The sequence below is a fragment of the Salvelinus namaycush genome, chromosome 11 (assembly GCF_016432855.1).
Source record: "Salvelinus namaycush isolate Seneca chromosome 11, SaNama_1.0, whole genome shotgun sequence".
In the NCBI taxonomy this organism is placed as follows: domain Eukaryota; kingdom Metazoa; phylum Chordata; class Actinopteri; order Salmoniformes; family Salmonidae; genus Salvelinus; species Salvelinus namaycush.
Window position 1 is genome coordinate 40316660 of NC_052317.1, and position 20009 is coordinate 40336668.

Sequence of the window (20009 nt, forward strand, 5' to 3'; positions counted from 1 at the left end):
TTGAAATGGAGGTAAGATTACAAATTGGAAATGACTTGTGCGGAGCTCTCAGTTCATGCGGCCATCTCATTATCGGGTCACATGATCCCCCTCCTATGTATTTCTTATATTTTTACTTCACCTACTTTTCACATTGACAACTACTTTAGTTTAAACTATTAGAGAGCAAATGGAGAGCTTCCAAAGCTAAGACAATGTTACTAAAAAGTTGATTTGTGTTACAGCCTGAATTCAAAATGGATTAAAATGTTTTTTCCCCTCACCCATCAACACACAATACCCCGAAATGGCAAAGTGAAAACATGTTAGACATTTTTAATGCATTTGTAATTTACAGAAGAATTAACATGCATTTGCTATGATACAACAAATTGAACTCAGGTGCATCTAATTTCCTTTAATCATCCTTGAGATGTCGCTACAACTTGATTGGAGTCCGTCTGTGGCCATTTCAATTGTTTGGACATGATTTAGATTGAAACACCTGTCTATATAAGGTCCCACAGTTGACAGTGCATGTCAGAGCAAAAACCAAGCCATGAGGTCGAAGGAAATGTCCGTAGAGCTCCGAGACAGGATTGTGTAGAGGCACAGATCTGGGGAAGGGCACCAAAACATGGAAGCTTGGCCAAACTTATCAATCGGGGGAGAAGGGCCTTGGTCAGGGAGGTGACAAAGAACCTCATGGTCATTCACAGTGACAAAGAACCTCATGGTCATTCCAGAGTTCCTTGGTTGAGATGGGAGAACCTGCCAGAAGGACAACAGTCTCTAAAGCACTTCACCAATCTAGGCTTTATGGGAGAGTGGCCAGACAGAAGCCACCTCTGAGAAAAAGGCACATGACACCACACCTGGAAAATGCAAAAAGGCACGTGAAAGACTCTGAGAGCATAAGGCAGAATATTCTGTGGTCTGATGAGACAAAAAATAGATGAGACAAAAAAGTATCTTTGGCCTGAATGCAAAGTGCTATATATGGAGATGCCCACGTGCACATAGTTATCACAACATGCGTTTGTGTCTGTTCGTGTGTCCGTGTGTACGTTTGTGTGTCTGTTTGTGTGTCAGTGTGTGTAATGATACTTGGAGTCATTATTTTGATAAAACTTTATTACATAATACTAAAGACAATGTTTACTACTCTTCAATTTACAACAGAAAAGGAAGTAAGAAGTGGGGGGGGGGGGGGGGGGGGGGTCAACATCTATACATGAATTACAGAAGTCTTAGTGGACAGTATAATATTTACATGTCATTAATATTTTCATTATGAGTATATCATTTGTTATTATTTTTCTATTTTGAAAAACTTGGATACGAAATGTATTTTTGTCTCTTGTACATTTCACCTACTTTTCTCCTTGAGAACTACCTTAGTTTGAAATGTTAGAGAGCAAATGGAGAACTTTCAACGCTAAGACAATGTTATTAAAATGAACTAATATTTTCCTGTACAGATAACTGATACAGTCCTTCAATAATCCTCCTACATAGTGAAGAGCAGGTGCCCACTGAAGGTGCTGTGGCGATTTGCATCATCATATATCTTTCTCCCAGCCCAGAGATGCATGTAGACCACATCTCCTACCTCCAGCAGCAGTGACACTCCATTGGAGGAATTAATTTCACCACTAGCTTGTATAGCCTGTGCAATAGCTATATGGTGTCCATTCTTATGCAAGAATGCAGTTGTATATACTGAACTATCACCGTGTCCATAGATGTAAAACCTGAAGAGGTAGAGTCCTCTCACTGGTGCTGTGAAGATCCCTGTATCAGAACACAACATTCACATAGAAACAGTCATCAGAGATGATACGAGGACAGAGGACTATTAATAACTATGTTTTCACACAGACTTATAAATACTGATGATATGAATATAGTGTACCTGTAGTGGGGTTATAAGCATTGCCAATGTTTGAGTAGATATTTCTGTAGACCAGGGTGGTTCCAGTGTTGAAGGGTCCAATGTGTCCTTTTTGACCAGGTGCTGCTAGTGAGGCTGAGAAAGCCACCTTCCTGTCTGTGTGACAGAGATGAGTCAGCACTACTTTATCTAACTGGACACTAGTTGGTGTAGATTAGACATGTTATCAACAATAAGGTCAGTGATTCAGACCATATATATATATATTAATAGTGTCAGAACTAATACTTCATTTTCCTCCCATTACCTTGACTGTTTCTCTTCAGAACTTCAACGTGTCTCTCAGTGATGTCAGAACGAGTCTCCATGGAGTTTAGTTTCACTGCTTGTGCTGAAATCAGATACATGAACAATAAACAAGTCAGTGAGATTTAGTATAAATGACTCATGATGTCATCTTAATTAGTATAAAATACACTTTGGGTCTGTACCTAGACTCAGATTAAGACCTTTGTGTTACAACATCAGCTATGAAAGAGATCATTCTGATTTACCTTCAGTCATTTTGATCAGTTCCTCCACCTGGCTCTCACTGGCTGTCAGTCGGCTCTCACTGTCTGTCAGTCGGCTCTCACTGTCTGTCAGTCGGCTCTCACTGTCTGTCAGTTGTTTCTCACTGGCTCTCAGTCGGGCCTCCATGGCTCTCAGTTCAGTCTTTGTGTGTCTCAGCTCAACTCTCTGCTCTGCCATCATGGTGCTCATCTCTCTCAGCACAGTGTGGATGTCAGGCTGGCAGGTTTGCTGGCTGTGTGTTAATGCAGCTTCAGGTCTCTGTTGGTCAGTCTGAATGTCATTCCCTCTGCTCTCTCTGTCCTCATAGTCAACCTGCTGGATCTCATTCACACTGACTCCATCTCTGTCTTTGTGGACCTGGGCTCCAGACAGACAGCAGTGCAGCAACACCAGCAGAGATACAACACTCTTCATTCTCATTCCTGGGTGATGATGTCCTCTTCTTGTGGTTATTTCTGCTGTTATTTTGGAGTCTCAGTTGTCCCCTTTATATCCTGTCCTCTTCAACCATGACCTGGTGATAACTGGGACACGTGTAGATATGAAGTCTAACAACAAGGTGGTAAATCAAACTGATTCACCTCATGATCACTTTCATCTGATTTCTATGGTCCTGTAATAACCATGTGACACAGCAAACAGAACATAGAATGCCTAAATGTCAAAAGCAGGTATATAATATAATGACCTTTGCCTTTTGGTCTCATTGGTTATTACCTCATAATATAGTCTTCTAATCATTAGGTTTGGAATGAATGAATGATTTACAATCAAATATATTTCATAAACAAAGTTAAACAGAAATGTGCTCTCTCAGCAAAACTCATATCATGATATACAGTATCAACAAGCCACACCTGAAAGACGTTTGTCTCGTGTTCATGGATGGTGTCAATGTTTACATGATTTTGGATGACGGTATCAGTGCTCACTTGTGCACAAATGTGTGTGTGAGAGAGACAGAGAGGAGAGACAGACAGAGACAGTATGTATGACATTATTAGTTATTTTTTCTGTCCTTTGATACTTTATTACACAACACAGTGTTCACTAGTCTAACAGGTACTTTATTACACAACACAGTGTTCACTAGTCTTCTAGGTACTTTATTACACAACACAGTGTTCACTAGTCTTCTAGGTACTTTATTACACAACACAGTGTTCACTAGTCTTCTAGGTACTTTATTACACAACACAGTGTTCACTAGTCTAACAGGTTCTTTCTTACACAACACAGTGTTCACTAGTCTTCTAGGTACTTTAATAAACAACACAGTGTTCACTAGTCTTCTAGGTACTTTAATACACAACACAGGGTTCACTAGTCTTCTAGGTACTTTAATAAACAACACAGTGTTCACTAGTCTTCTAGGTACTTTAATACACAACACAGTGTTCACTAGTCTTCTAGATACTTTATTACACAACACAGTGTTCACTAGTCTTCCAGGTACTTTATTACACAACACAGTGTTCACTAGTCTTCTAGGTACTTTATTACACAACACAGTGTTCACTAGTCTTCCAGGTACTTTATTACACAACACAGTGTTCACTAGTCTTCTAGGTACTTTATTACACAACAGTGTTCACTAGTCTTCCAGGTACTTTATTACACAACACAGTGTTCACTAGTCTTCTAGGTACTTTATTACACAACACAGTGTTCACTAGTCTTCCAGGTACTTTATTACACAACACAGTGTTCACTAGTCTTCTAGGTACTTTATTACACAACACAGTGTTCACTAGTCTAACAGGTACTTTAATACACAACACAGTGTTCACTAGTCTTCTAGGAAAAATTCCTGACAGAATTGAGAGAAAATCTGCATTTATTCATCAGATGTTGTTACTACAGTATAATATTACCAATAAGTGTATTTCAAGGACTGAACTTATACTGATCTACATTCGCTTTTGGTTTAATGTGTTTTTATTTCAAGAAAATGTATTATAATCATTAGTTATGTCAGCATATGAATAGTTTCATAACATGTTCTATTACAAAAGGTCAAGTAGAAATTTGCTGTCTCAGCAAAAAAGGAATATCATAAAATCCAGTATCAACAAGCAATACCTGAAAGACCTGTTGTGTTCAATGATGGTGGAAATGTGTGCACGTTTTTCGTTTATGGTATCAGTGGGTGTGTGTGTGTGTGTGTGTGTGTGTGTGTGTGTCTGTCTGTGTGTCAGACGAGAGATGAAAAAACAAGTACCACAGGTTTTAGAGGTTCTCAATGGAGGCCTTTATTCCAGTTAGACAAGAAGTCATGAACAGCAGTTAGTTTGGAAAATAATTACATTCAAAATGTGTCATTTACCCACAACTCAGGTAAACTTCCACAACCCAGGTCATATAGTAAGTAGTTCTAGTGTTGCAAAATTACAGTAACTTTCCCCAAATTCCCCAGGTTTTCCATAAACCCTGGTTGGAATTTTCCCTGGATCAGGAGTGAATATGCAGAATATCCAGGGAATCCTCCCAACAGGGATTTGGGGAAAATCTGAGAATTTCAGTTAAGTTACTGGAATTTTTCAATCCTAAATGATTATTATTATTTTATTTTTTTACACAATCAGTCTACCTTATGGAACAAATCTTAACACGTTAGTGATTGTCTCCAAGTTTCTAACGCTCACCGTCAAGATAAACATAATTACTATCAAACATCTGTACAACATATTTCCAGTCAGTCAATCCCCCGTACACACACACACACACACACACAACCCTGTTCATTTCCTTTATAGTGCACTACCTTTGATCAGAGCTCTGGTTAAAAGTAGTGCACTACAAAGTGAATAGGGTGCCATTTGACACAACACACTACAGCTGTACATATTATTCAACAGAACTTTAATTTATTAATGGTTGCCTTATTCACCACCAGTCAGAGGACCAGTTCTGTATTTTCAAGTTGAAATCTGACTGATAGGAGAAGATTTCTTCTGAAAACCAGAGAAGCAGAATAGTTTTGTTAAGATGGCTGAAGTAAAACCATGAGTCAGTGTGTGTGTCCCAAATGGAACCCTATTCCCTATATAGTGCACTACCTTTGGCCAGAAGAAGTACACTTTATAGTGAATAGTGAGCCACGTAAGACACAGCCAGTGTGTAGAACGAACCGCTTCACAGAGGAGAGAGAGTCTGTACTTTAGAGGAGAGGGATCATTTACGATGGACATAGTAATCCAGTGAATGGACAATCAGGATTGGATGTTGGCTTTTGCAGAAAGTCCCACAAAAGCAGCCATGGAGAGAAGAGCAGGAGGGGGAAGCATCTTCCATGTTTGCTGAGAGAGGAGCAGGAGGGGGAAGCATCTTCCATGTTTGCTGAGAGAGGAGCAGGAGGGGGAAGCATCTTCCATGTTTGCTGAGAGAGGAGCAGGAGGGAGAAGCATCTTCCATGTTTGCTGAGAGAGGAGCAGGAGGGGGAAGCATCTTCCATGTTTGCTGAGAGAGGAGCAGGGGGGGGGAAGCATCTTCCATGTTTGCTGAGAGAGGAGCAGGAGGGGGAAGCATCTTCCATGTTTGCTGAGAGAGGAGCAGGAGGGAGAAGCATCTTCCATGTTGGCTGAGAGAGGAGCAGGAGGGGGAAGCATCTTCCATGTTTGCTGAGAGAGGAGCAGGAGGGGGAAGCATCTTCCATGTTTGCTGAGAGAGGAGCAGGAGGGGGAAGCATCTTCCATGTTTGCTGAGAGAGGAGCAGGAGGGGGAAGCATCTTCCATGTTTACAGAGAGGAGCAGGAGGGGGAAGCATCTTCCATGTTTGCTGAGAGAGGAGCAGGAGGGGGAAGCATCTTCCATGTTTGCTGAGAGAGGAGCAGGAGGGGGAAGCATCTTCCATGTTTGCTGAGAGAAGAGCAGGAGGGAGAAGCATCTTCCATGTTGGCTGCTAAGAGTCTCAACTTGGGTTTATTAGTTGTGTATAATAAGTCCTTGTCTTACAGGTTTGGTTGGCGGGAGATGGATTCTGAGGCGTGAATGACTACGGGCTAGAGGGGGGTGAGTTGGACAGGTCTCTCCTGGGTTGGGTTGAGAGCTCTGCATAGTCATGGTGGTGATGGTGTTCAGAGAGGAGGCCTGGGTTGGAGTCATTACAGCACAACGTTACGAAGCATTTGACAACGGAAAACAAGTTTCTTATTGGACAAGTTCACGTAGTCCCTCTCCGTTTCATCCCGTTAGCGTTTCGTTCCTAGTGAACATCACCTCCCGTCTCTACCAGTGTAGGGTGAAGTTGCACCTAGACGCTGATCTTGGGTCAGTTTAGCACCTCCTCCACTAAGGTTATGATTGGGTGGGAAGGGAAACTGATCCTAGACCTGTACTTAGGGAAAAGGTCACCCCTCTGGTGTCTACCTAAAGATGCCCTCGTACTCCAGCAGGATGAGATCTACTATCTGGTTCTGATAGACCATGTGGACCGCCATGTTCCACGTCTCTGTCTCGGGTCTGAGGAGGGTGGGGCCGAACACTATGGCCACGCTCTGGGTCGTCATACGGTTCTCCTCGCCGTGGTCAATCACCCTGCGGACAGAGAGAGGGGCAGTAAAGCTAACAGCTATATCATTATAGATGTAGCATCATTTAGCTAAAACTCAATCACCCTGTGGACAGAGAGAGGGGCAGTAAAGCTAACAGCTATATCATTATAAATGTAGCATCATATAGCTAAAACTCAATCACCCTGTGGACAGAGAGAGGGGCAGTAAAGCTAACAGCTATATCATTATAAATGTAGCATCATATAGCTAAAACTCAATCACCCTGCGGACAGAGAGAGACGCATTATAGCTAACAGCTATATCATTATAAATGTAGCATCATATAGCTAAAACTCAATCACCCTGCGGACAGAGAGAGGGGCAGTAAAGCTAACAGCTATATCATTATAAATGTAGCATCATATAGCTAAAACTCAATCACCCTGCGGACAGAGAGAGACGCATTATAGCTAACAGCTATATCATTATAAATGTAGCATCATATAGCTAAAACTCAATCACCCTGCGGACAGAGAGAGGGGCAGTAAAGCTAACAGCTATATCATTATAAATGTAGCATCATATAGCTAAAACTCAATCACCCTGCGGAGAGAGAACAAGTTTGTATTTATTCATTTAACCAGGCAGGTCAATTAAGAACAACTTCATATTTACATTGAGAGCAAGAGGCTATAGCATTGAACTTTACATAATTATATTGGGAAAACCTGGGAACTTGGGGAAAGTTAACAGGATTTTGCAACCCAGTGTCTCAATATGAATGAGGCTAACACAATGAGATGATATAGTCATTTAGTTAACTGTGCAGGTTGACTAACCTCCTGAGGTGTTTGAAGAGGACCTGCATCGTGTCCTGGTTGGGTTTTGGCAACTGTTTGACCCGCTCCTTGATGGCCTGGACACGCTGCTTGTAGTCTGGGATCTCTGTTGAGCAGACAGAAATACTGAATACTGTAGCAAAACGTTTTGCAACCGATAACGAAAATAAGCTTCTCTCATTGGACAACTTCAGCTTGTCCCTTCCTGTTTAGCAGGAAGAACAACAACAGGCTTCACATTCAAACAACACACTGGGCCATTCCCATTTCCTAATCTTTAATGTGATGTAGCGCCACCCAATGGATAAATATAACATTTACTACATTCAGTAGTACAGTAGTAGAAATATAGATGGACACTAATACAACATGATGTAAAGAATTCAACTATTAGAATGGAGTAGCCAGGATGTGTATTGGTTGTTGTTATTGTACTCATAATAAAACCAATGGGATTATTATGTACTCACTGATGGAGTTGACAAAGTCATGGAATAATCCATATGTGAAGAGGGGTTCAGGCAGCTCTCTGAAGAACATCTTCAACGCTCCTGTAATCACATGGATATCCTCCCACTTCCCTTCCTCCAGGTTCACCTTCTCATCTACACACACACACACACACACACACACAAACAGGGTTATTCAGTGTACTACAGGTCCGTGCATACACAGGCTGTCATTATACAGAGAGAGGGGACAGTAGCAGTGGTACCTACCATTGATCAAATCAAAGTTTATTTGTCACGTGAGCTGATTACATCACCTTACAGTGAAATGCTTACTTCCAAGCCCTAACCAACGGTGCAATTTTTAAGAAATAAATACATATAAGGAAAACAATAGATAAACAAAAAATAAAATAATAAAAAAACAAAAAAAGACTATAGGGGGGGGGGGATACAATGTAAATAGTCCAGGTAGCAATTTCATTACCTGATCAGGAGTCATATGGCTCTTGGCCACAGACCTGAGTGCTATGGGTCTGTAGTCATTTTGGCAGGTTATCTTAGTGTTCTTGGGCACAGGGACTATGGTGGTCTGCTTGAAACATGTTGCTATTACAGACTCAATCAGGGACATGTTGAAAATGTCAGTGAAGACACCTCGCAGTTGGTCAGCAAATGCCCAGATCACACGTCCTGGTAATCCGTCAGGCCCAGCGGCCTTGTGAATGTTGACCTGTTTAAAGGTCTTACTCACGTCGGCTACGGAGAATGTGATCACAGAGTCGTCCGGAACAGCTGATGCTCTCATGCATGCCTCAGTGTTGCTTTCCTCGAAGCGAGCATAGATGTGATTTAGCTCGTCTGGTAGGCTTGTGTCACTGGGCAAATCGTGGCTGTTCTTCCCTTTGTAATCTAATAGTTTGCAGGCTCTGCCATATAAGACGAGCGTTGGAGCCGGTGTAGTACGATTCAATCTTAGTCCTGTATTGGCGTTTTACCTGTTTGATGGTTCGTCGTTGGGCATAGCAGGATTTCTTATAAGCTTCTGGGTTAGAGTCCCGCACCTTGAAAGTGGCAGCTCTGCCCTTTAGCTCAGTGCAAAAATGTCACCTGTAATCCATGGCTTCTGGTTGGGGTATGTACGTACAGTCACTGTGGGGACGACATCCTCGATGCACTTATTGATAAAGCCAGTGACTGATGTGGTGTACTCCTCAATGCCATCGGAAGAATACCGGAACATATTCCAGTCTGTGCTAGCAAAACAGCCCTGTAGTTTAGCATCTGCTTCATCTGACCACTTTTTTATAGACTGAGTCACTGGTGCTTCCTGCTTAAATTTTTGCTTGTAAGCAGGAATCAGGAGGATAGAATTATGGTCAGATTTGCCAAATGGAGGGCGAGGGAGAGCTATGTACAAGTCTCTGTGTGTGGAGTACAGGTGATCTAGAATTATTTCCCCACATGTTGCGCATTTAACATGCTGATACAAATGAGGTAAAACTGATTTAAGTTTCGCTGCATTAAAGTCCTCGGCCACTAGGAGCGCCGCCTCTGGGTGAGTGAGTTCCTGTTTGCTTATTTCTTATACAGCTGACTGAGTGCGGTCTTAGTGCCAGCATCCATCTGTGGTGGTAAATAAACAGCCATGAAAAATACAGATGAAAACTGTCTTGGCAAATAGTGTGGTCTACAGCTAATCATGAAATACTCTATTTCAGGCGGGCAAAATATAAGGTAGGATACTTGTGATCGTACCTCGTCTAATTTATTCTCCAATGATTGTACGTTGGCAAGTAATACTGATGGTAAAGGCAGATTTCCCACTCGCCGTCGCTGGATCCTTACGAGGCACCCCGCCCTGTGTCCTCTGTACCTGCGTCACCCAGTCCTGTGTCCTCTGTACCTGCGTCACCCAGTCCTGTGTCCTCTGTACTTGCGTCACCCCGCCCTGTGTCTTCTGTACCTGCGTCACCCAGTCCTGTGTCCTCTGTACCTGCGTCACCCCGTCCTGTGTCTTCTGTACCTGCGTCTCTTTCTCTTGCCAATGACAGGGATTTCGGCCTTGTTGGGTGTCTGAAGTACATCCTGTGCGTTCTGCTTGTTGAAGAAAATATCTTTGTCTAGTCCGAGGTGACTGATCGTTGTCCTGATATCCAGAAGCTCTTTTTTGGCGTTAAGACACGGTGGCAGAAACATTATGCACAAAATAAGAAATAACGCGAAAAAACACATATTAACACAATTGGTTAGGCGCCCGTAAAACTGCTGCCATTTTCTATTGACAGTGACGAGGTGGAGAGAGAGGACAGTAGCAGTAGTACCTACCATGATTGACAGTGAAGAGAGAGGAGGACAGTAGCAGTAGTACCTACCATGATTGACAGTGAAGAGAGAGGACAGTAGCACCTACCATGATTGACAGCGAAGCGTAGTTTCTGGATGACAGCCAGGTTCCCACTCACTCTGTACAGCCCGTCCACATTCAGAGCTTCAGACAGAGGAACACAGAAGAGCATGCACCATCACACAACCATTCACAGTTTTATATAGGAGATCGACGGTCTGATACCCTTACATATTTAGTTACTGTTTTTCATAGGACATGTGATCCAAGATGGCGTAGCAGTCAGACTTCTTTTTGTCCTCGTCTTGTCGTGTCCCATGTATATATCTTTTTATATATTTTTGACTTCAACATACTCTCCTGCAATCTGCCTCACCCAATGTGGTATGGATCTGCTATTTCTTTACTTCTGAACCGGAACCCCAACAGAAGCTATTTTTCTCCATATCTCCCGATTCCTACCGCAAGCTCTGCACCTTTTCACCTGGATCATCGCAGCTAGCTGCTATCCGAGTGGCCACTCCTGGCTAACGTCTCTGTCCCGAGCCTTGCTAGGCCCATCTTCCGGCTAGCCGAAGAGTTCCATCAGCCACTCCTTGGGCTACAATACCTATTTTGCCATTCAGCCTGGACCCCCGCCAACCCATCACGACTGAACTACCGACGTAATTCGCCCGAAGGGGTTTATCAACTGGCTCCTCCGTCGCAACGTCCCCTGAATGCCCATCTGCTAGCCGCGGCCCGCTAGCTGTCTAGAGCATATCGGACTGTTAGCTTAAGAGGCCCATCGGACAAATTATTTGGCCACTATACCTATTCTGCCAATTGGCTTGGACCTTTTTACCACACGGAGCCCTGCTGATCCATGACGACTGGTCTGCAGACATGACAGCACGAGGGGGCTACAAATGACTTTCTTCTGACGCGATGTCCCTCTAAGGCCCTTCTGCTAGATTGCTAGCTCCGGCCCGCTAGCTGCCTGAATCGCCATGTCTCTGGCCCGAGCCACTCACTGGACCCCTATGATCACTCGGCTACGCATGCCTCTCCCTAATGTCAATATGCCTGGTCCATTGCTGTCTTGGTTAGTAATTATTGCCTTATTTCACTGTAGAGCCTCTAGCCCTGCTCAATACGCCTTAGTTAACTCTTTAGTTCCACATCCCACACATGCGGTGACCTCACCTGAATTAAATTATGTTTCTAGGGACATTATCTCTCTCTTCGTCACTCTACTGTATTCACATCCTACCATACCTTTGTCTGTACATTATGCCTTGAGTCTATTCTACCGTGCCCAGAAACCTGCTCCTTTTACTCTCTGTTCCGAACGTACTAGACGACCAGTTCTTATAGCCTTTAGCTGTACCCTTATCCTACTCCTCCTCCGTTCCTCTGGTGATGTGGAGGTTAATCCAGGCCCTGCAGTGCCTAGCTCCACTCCCATTCCCCAGGCGCTCTCATTTGTTGACTTCTGTAACCGTAAAAGCCTTGGTTTCATGCATGTTAACATTAGAAGCCTCCTCCCTAGGTTTGTTTTATTCACTGCCTTAGCACACTCTGCCAACCCGGATGCCCTAGCTGTGTCTGAATCCTGGCTTAGGAAGACCACCAAAAACCCTGAAATGTCCATCCCTAACTATAACATTTTCCGACAAGATAGAACTGCCAAAGGGGGCGGAGTTGCAATCTACTGCAGAGATAGCTTGCAGAGTTCTGTCTTACTATCCAGGTCTGTGCCCAAACAATTTGAGCTCCTACTTTTAAAAATTCACCTTTCCAGAAACAAGTCTCTCACCGTTGTCGCTTGCTATAGACCACCTCCTGCCCCCAGCTGTGCCCTGGACACCATATGTGAATTGATTGCCCCCCATCTTTCTTCAGAGCTCCTGCTGTTAGGTGACCTAAACTGGGACATGCTTAACACTCCGGCCGTCCTACAATCTAAACTTGATGCCCTCAATCTCACTCAAATTATCAATGAACCTACCAGGTACAACCCCAAATCCGTAAACACGGGCACCCTCCAAATACACCTCTGCTGTCTTCAACCAGGTTCTCAGAGATCACTGCCTCATTGCCTGCGTCCGTAATGGGTCTGCGGTCAAACGACCACCGCTCATCACTGTCAAACGCTCCCTAAATCACTTCAGCGAGCAGGCCTTTCTAACCGACCTGGCCCGGGTACCCTGGAAGGACATTGACCTCATTCCAGCAGTAGAGGATGCCTGGTTATTCTTTAAAAGTGCTTTCCTCACCATCTTAAATAAGCATGGCCCATTCAAAAAATGTACAACCAGGAACAGATATAGCCCCTGGTTCACTCCAGACCTGACTGCCCTTGACCAGCACAAAAACATCCTGTGGCGTACTGCATTAGCATCGAATAGCCCCCGCGATATGCAACTTTTCAGGGAAGTTAGGAACCAATATACACAGGCAGTTAGGAAAGCAAAAGCTAGCTTTTCCAAACAGAAATGTGCAAACAGAACGTTCTGGAACACTGTAAAGTCCATGGAGAATAAGAACACCTCCTCCCAGCTGCCCACTACACTGAGGCTAGGAAACACTGTCACCACCGATAAATCCACGATAATTGAGAATTTCAATAAGCATTTTTCTACGGCTTGATGTAGCCCTTGCCCCCACACCATTGTTACAATGAGAGACAACTGAGTCATTCAACTCACCACACCACTGTTACAATGAGAGACAACTGAGTCATTCAACTCACCACACCACTATCACAATGAGAGACAACTGAGTCATTCAACTCACCACACCACTGTTACAATGAGAGACAACTGAGTCATTCAACTCACCACACCACTGTTACAATGAGAGACAACTGAGTCATTCAACTCACCATTGTTACAATGAGAGACAACTGAGTCATTCAACTCACCACTGTTACAATGAGAGACAACTGAGTCATTCAACTCACCACTGTTACAATGAGAGACAACTGAGTCATTCAACTCACCACTGTTACAATGAGAGACAACTGAGTCATTCAACTCACCACTGTTACAATGAGAGACAACTGAGTCATTCAACTTACCACTGTTACAATGAGAGACAACTGAGCCAGACACATTCAGACAGGAGGAGCACGCCTACCGTTGTTTTCCACGTGGTCGATGCACATCGTGACGAAGCTTGGCACGGACGTGTTCTCTCTCTGACAGAGGTCACTCAGACTGCAGCCAAACACCTGGTCTAAGACACACAGACATCAACAGGGTTATTATTACAGAGGTCCTAAGTACTCCACCACTGAAAAACTACAGGCCCTTCACTGGTAACCGTCTGGTAACCGTCTGGTAACCGTCTGGTAACCGTCTGGTAACTGTCCAGGTTTCCCAGAAATCCAGGATGGAAGCTTCTAGATGTTCTGTTTATTTCCTCTTCCAGCCTGGATTTCTGAAAAACCTGGGGATTCTCTTTGTAATACCTTTGATGTAGCCCTTGTCTCTGACTGTCTGCAGAGTGGGTCTGCGTGTCAGGAACTTCTTCAGCTTGATTCTGGTCTTCTTGTTGTCCGACGTGTCCATACTGGTGGAACTCTTCATGGCTACAGACCAATGACAACGGGAGATGACTTAACACCCTGACACACATAGGGACAGTTTCCTGAACACAATTGAAGCCTAGTCCTGGACTAAACATCTATTTTTCTAGAGGTTCTCCATTGAGTGATGTTTTAGTCCTGGACTGCTGACCTATAATGATGAGCAGAAACATCTTTAGTAGACAAAGAGAAGTGGTCTCAGACAGACATGATGCTCTGACCTCGGCTCTTCTTAGAGTCTCTGTGCTCTTTCTCCTGGTCTTGTTTCTCCGCTCCAGGAGACTCTGGCATGTCCTCCTCTATGGCCTCATCTGACTCCCAGGCCTACAGTAAGGCAGGTAACATACACACACACACACACACACACACACACACACACACACACACACACACACACACACACACACACACACACACACACACACACACACACACACACACACACACACACAGACATACAGACACACGAGGGGGCAGTCAGGAACACACAGAAACAGGCAGGCTACCTTTGGACTGGCCCAATGACTAAACATGACAACTCTGCCACTTAGTGGATAGATGTGGAACTGCGGTACAAATCAGACAAGTGTGTGTGTCTGTGTGTGTGTGTGTGTGTGTGTGTGTGTCCAGACTCACGTGTGTGCTGATTGTGTCCATCAGTGCCCTGTACCAGTCATTGATGACTCCGTCGTTCTCTGACTGGATCAGCAGCTCTGTACTCTGATGGGTTTTCACCTGCAAAGAGAACAAGAAGTTTTATTTTTTATTGAATATTTAAAACATACAATCTACTTGCAGTGAAGCCGCTCAACAACTAGGTCACATTAGTCATCTAACAGACTCCCATCCAGAGCGAAACACAGAAGCAACCAGGGTCAACTCTCAGCTCAAGGGCATGTTGACAGATCTCCCAGAAGTTCAAAAACGGGGACCCGAACCAGCGATCCATCGGCCACCGGCCCAAGCTCCCAACCGCCAGGCCACCAGCCCTCCAAGATCCTCTAACAGTTCTCCAAGAGCTGCCCCTCAACCATCCAAGACCCGCCCCCCCCCCCCCACAGTTCTCCAAGAGCTGCCACTCAACCATTCAAGAACCCCCCCACAGTTCCCAAAGAGCTGCCCCTCAACCATCCAAAATCCCCCCCAGTTCCCAAAGAACTGCCCCTCACCCTCCAAACCCCCCCCCCCCCCCCCAGTTCCCCTAGAGCTGCCCCTCAACCACCCGAGACCCCCCCCCCCCCCCCAATGCACCAACAACCAACAAAATGGAAAAAAGAGAAAGACAAAGGAAAAGCGAAAACAACAAAGCAAAAAACTAAAAGACATCAAGGACAACAAAAACCATATCAGCAAAGCCAACTGAATATGTTGAGTGCACGTATGGCACTATTTACTAGGGATGCACGATATATCGGTGAACATATCGGTATCGGCCCGATGTCTAGTTTAACGCCGATGTGAAAAACCGATGTCAAAGCTGACGTGCACACCTATATAACTACATGACGCCACATAAAATTTTGCGCTACACGTGCAACACAGCATTCCTAACCTAGCCCACAATGTCTGCTGTGTGGATCGAGCAGTCAACAAGTCGAGCAGTCATTTGAAAGAGTAAGAAAATTTCAGCGAGACAATTCATAGGCAAAATCCATTAACACCAAGATAATGGATTTCATTGCCCTTGACAATGAACCATCTCTGTCGTGGGTGATGTTGGCTTTGATGACTGGTTCGAGCACCAGTATACACTAACGTTACCAAGTGCGCTATTGTTCAGATGTTGCCCTACCGGAGTTACACAGTAATAGCGTCACTGCTATTAGCTTCACGACCTACTATGGAACGTTGTTTGGGTCTTTGCGTGTCAAAAAAGATACGTCAAATAACACTAATTGACAATAACACTATTTGACGCGTTAACTAAGCTTTTAATTTGGCACATCAAATTATAGAATGTTGTGTGTTCTGAATTTGCATGTGCAAGCCAAGCACCACCACTACTATCAGTAGCACTGTCAAAGCTGTACAAAAAAGTCTGCAAACAAGCAAACACCGGCCACGAACGATGTGTTTACAATACAGCGTTGGTAATAAAGCATTATTTGTTCGACCGCAACTTCTGGGGTAGCTAGCTAGCTTTAGTTTGGTACCTAGCTTGCACCAATACAACCAGCCTGAAAACAATGACCAGTAGAAACCGCAGTCATTTTCACTATTCTTAGCAATGATTTAGGAATCTTTGTAAGTAAGTATTAGCTAGGAACCCACTTGTTGTTCGCCTATTGAAATTGAACTTCAGTTCATGAAAATAAATAGCTAGCCAGCTACTTCACCCTGTTGCCCAAAGCTAAAGTTATAAGCAGCCAGCTAGCTTCATCTGGCTAGCGATGCCCGACCAGACCTGGTTATGTGTTGTGAAGCTAGCCACAATAAGGATTAGGCACAATAGTGGAATTTGCGGTTTGCCTTCAAAATAAAAGTACATCTTTGAAAGTGATGCAGGAGGTTACAATTGGTGGAATCATGCCATATTTAGACTAGATAATGTTAAACAAGGTTGGAATGTGAGGCACTGAAATGGGGTATCAGTCTACTCGGTGACACCCACAGAACACAAGTGTGAAGAGTTTACGCAAATATTAGCGTTGTAGCTCTTATTGCGGGACTGTGACTGTGTGAAATCACCTCCCCAGTCAGCCTATTGTGTGTATTGACATTCATATTGCACTGTACAGCTTTACCTAAAGATTGGGGATCAATGAAATGGGGTATCAGTCTACTCAATACCCAAGATATTTTAAGCCAACGTCCTCCTCAGAGTTATCAGACTCCAAAACATCCACGCAGTATTGTTTTTCCCTCTGGAATAGTGTTCAATACACAAAGGTCGACAACAAAGTCCCGCAATAAGAACTACAACGCTAATGTTCTCTGGGTGTCACTGAGTAGACTGATACCCCATGTCATTGATCCACAATCCATAGGTAAGGTTGTACAGTGAAATAAGTATGCCCCCAATGCAACTCTAAAGTATAATACATCCAATGTGATTTCAACAGATTATTGTCTTTTGTTGATTTTATATAACATTCCAACCTCGTTTAGCATGATCTATTAAATTATGGCATAATTATACTATTTGCATCACACATCATGTTGATTATGTTTTACTGGTAATGGGGACATATGTAAATATCAACAAAATAACTTTTTGGTCAGTGTAGTGTGTGTGCGTAAACTATATTTAACTAGGCAAGTCAGTTAAGAACAAATTCTTATTTACAATGACGGCCTACACCAGCCAAACCTGGACGACGCTGGGCCACCCTATGGGACTCCCAATCACGTCCGGATGTGATACAGCCTGGATTCGAACCAGGGACTGTAGTGACACCTCTTGCACTGAGATGCAGTGCCTTAGACCGCTGCATCCATGTGTGTGTGTGTGCGCGTTAACTACTTAACTGTACTAGAATGCTTAAAAGACCACCAAAATGTTAAATATTGGTTATCGGTATCAGGTTTTTTTGGGGGACAAGGAAAATATTGGATATCGGTATCGGACAAAAACAACAGCACAACAACAGCCTCTACAACCACTGTGATTATTATCTGACCCTGCTGGTCATCTCTGAACGTTTGAACATCTTGAAGAACAATCTGGCCTTAATGGCCATGTACTGTTATAATCTCCACCCGACACAGCCAGAGAGGACTGAGAGCCCAGAGCCTGGTTCCTCTCTAGATTCCTGCCTTTCTAGGGAGTTATTCCTAGCCACCGTGCTTCTACATCTGCATTGCTTGCTGTTTGGGGTTTTAGGCTGGGTTTCTGTAAAGCACTTTGTGACATCTGCTGATGTAAGAAGAGCTTTAGAAATAAATGTGGTTTGATTGGCACATTCTACACTCATAGTGCTATGGCTGTATGTGTCTGAAGCAGCGTTGTGGCCCTGAAAGAACTGGGGACATATGAATGTTTTGTAGTGTCAGAGCCCTCTCACCTCAATGACATGCTTCTTGCTGGACTTGTCCTTGGAAGCCCATTCTATAGATCCTCCTCTCAGGTCCACAGTGAACTCTGGTTTAGACTGGCTTCCTCCAAACTACAGGAAGAGAGCAGAAACACACACACACACACACACACACACACACACACACACACACACACACACACACACACACACACACACACACACACACACACACACACACACACACACACACACACACACACACACACACACACACACACACACACGTGACAATGGATCTTGTCAAACCCACTGTCAACCCAGAGGGTTGTTGGTGAGGTATCAGCACACTGTTGTGTCTTAGAGAGTCACCCACTAGACTACAGCTGAATCACTTGGTTCGGTCTATAGGCTTGTGTCCCATAAGGCACCCTATTCCCTATATAGTGCATTACTTTTGACCTGAGCCTTACGGGGTAGTATAGTAGTGCACAATATAGGGAATAGGGTGCCATATGGGACACAAGCCTATGAAACCCACTTCCTACATGGAACCCACTGACTTGACTGTCTGACCCCTCCCTCTTCAAGGATCCCAACCTACAGTAGTGTCTGACCTACCCCCTCCCTCTTCAAGGATGCCAACCTACAGTAGTGTCTGACCTACCCCCTCCCTCTTCAAGGATGGGGGAGAGGAGGGATGGGGGGAGAGGGGGGATAGGAGGGATAGGGGAGAGGAGGGATGTGGGAGAGGAGGGATGGGGGAGAGGAGGGATGGGGGAGAGGAGGGATGAGTCGGAGTCAGAGTCTTCTCTGGTCTCTCCTCCAACCGTTATGGGGTCTGAGACGCCGAAGCCTCCCACCATTAGCTCTGACAAATTGAACACCCTAGTCATTGGCAACTCCATTACCCACAGTATTAGACTTAAAACTAATCATCCAGCGATCATACACTGTTTACCAGGGGGCAGGGCTACCGACGTTAAGGATAATCTGAAGATGGTGCTGGCTAAAGCTAAAACTGGCGAGTGTAGAGAGTATAGGGATATTGTTATCCACGTCGGCCCCAACGATGTTAGGATGAAACAGTCAGAAGTCACCAAGCGCAACATAGCTTCAGCGTGTAAATCAGCTAGAAAGATGTGTCGGCATTGAGTAATTGTCTCTGGCCCCCTCTCAGTTAGGGGGAGTGATGAGCTCTACAGCAGAGTGTCACAACTCAATCGCTGATTGAAAACTGTTTTCTGCCCCTCCCAAAAGATAGAATGTGTAGATTGGCCCTCTTTCTGGGACTCACCCACAAACAGGACCAAGCCTGGCCTGCTGAGGAGTGACGGACTCCATCCTAGCTGGAGGGGTGCTCTCATCTTATCTACGAACATAGACAGGGCTCTAACTCCCCTAGGTCCACAATGAGCCTGCCAGCTTAGTGGAGTCTGCCACTAGCACAGTCAGTGTAGTCAGCTCAGCTATCCCCATTGAGACCGTGTCTGTGCCTCGACTTAGGTTGGGCAAAACTAAACATGGCAGTGTTCGCTTCCTCCATTCCTGTCATTATTGAAAGAGATTGTGATATCTCACATCTCAAAATAGGGCTAATTAATGTTAGATCACTCACTTCCAAGGCAGTTATAGTCAATGAACTAATCACTGATCATAATCTTGATGTGATTGGCCTGACTGAAACATGGCTTAAGCCTGATGAATTTACTGTGTTAAATGAGGCCTCACCTCCTGGTTACACTAGTAAACACATTCCCCGTGCATCCCGCAAAGGCGGAGGTGTTGCTAACATTTACGATAGCAAATTTCAATTTACAAAAAAAAAAGATTGTGTTTTCGTCTTTTGAGCTTCTAGTCATGAAATCTATGCAGCCTACTCAATCACTT

General features: G+C 44.3%; 1 protein-coding gene across 1 annotated transcript in view; it reads right to left on the reverse strand.

Annotated features, from left to right (window-relative positions):
- Positions 1 to 4679: 4679 nt before the first annotated feature.
- Positions 4680 to 20009, reverse strand: part of LOC120055416 (rho GTPase-activating protein 12-like) — a 48404-nt gene continuing 33074 nt past the window's right edge. The window contains exons 7-15 of the mRNA XM_039003279.1: positions 18150 to 18251; positions 14782 to 14880; positions 14367 to 14469; positions 14029 to 14148; positions 13695 to 13793; positions 10641 to 10718; positions 8249 to 8383; positions 7779 to 7884; positions 4680 to 6982 (exon numbers count right to left, since the gene is read on the reverse strand). Coding sequence (XP_038859207.1) covers positions 6811 to 6982; positions 7779 to 7884; positions 8249 to 8383; positions 10641 to 10718; positions 13695 to 13793; positions 14029 to 14148; positions 14367 to 14469; positions 14782 to 14880; positions 18150 to 18251 — 1014 coding nt within the window. The 3' untranslated portion in view covers positions 4680 to 6810. The remainder of the gene's footprint in view (positions 6983 to 7778; positions 7885 to 8248; positions 8384 to 10640; positions 10719 to 13694; positions 13794 to 14028; positions 14149 to 14366; positions 14470 to 14781; positions 14881 to 18149; positions 18252 to 20009) is intronic.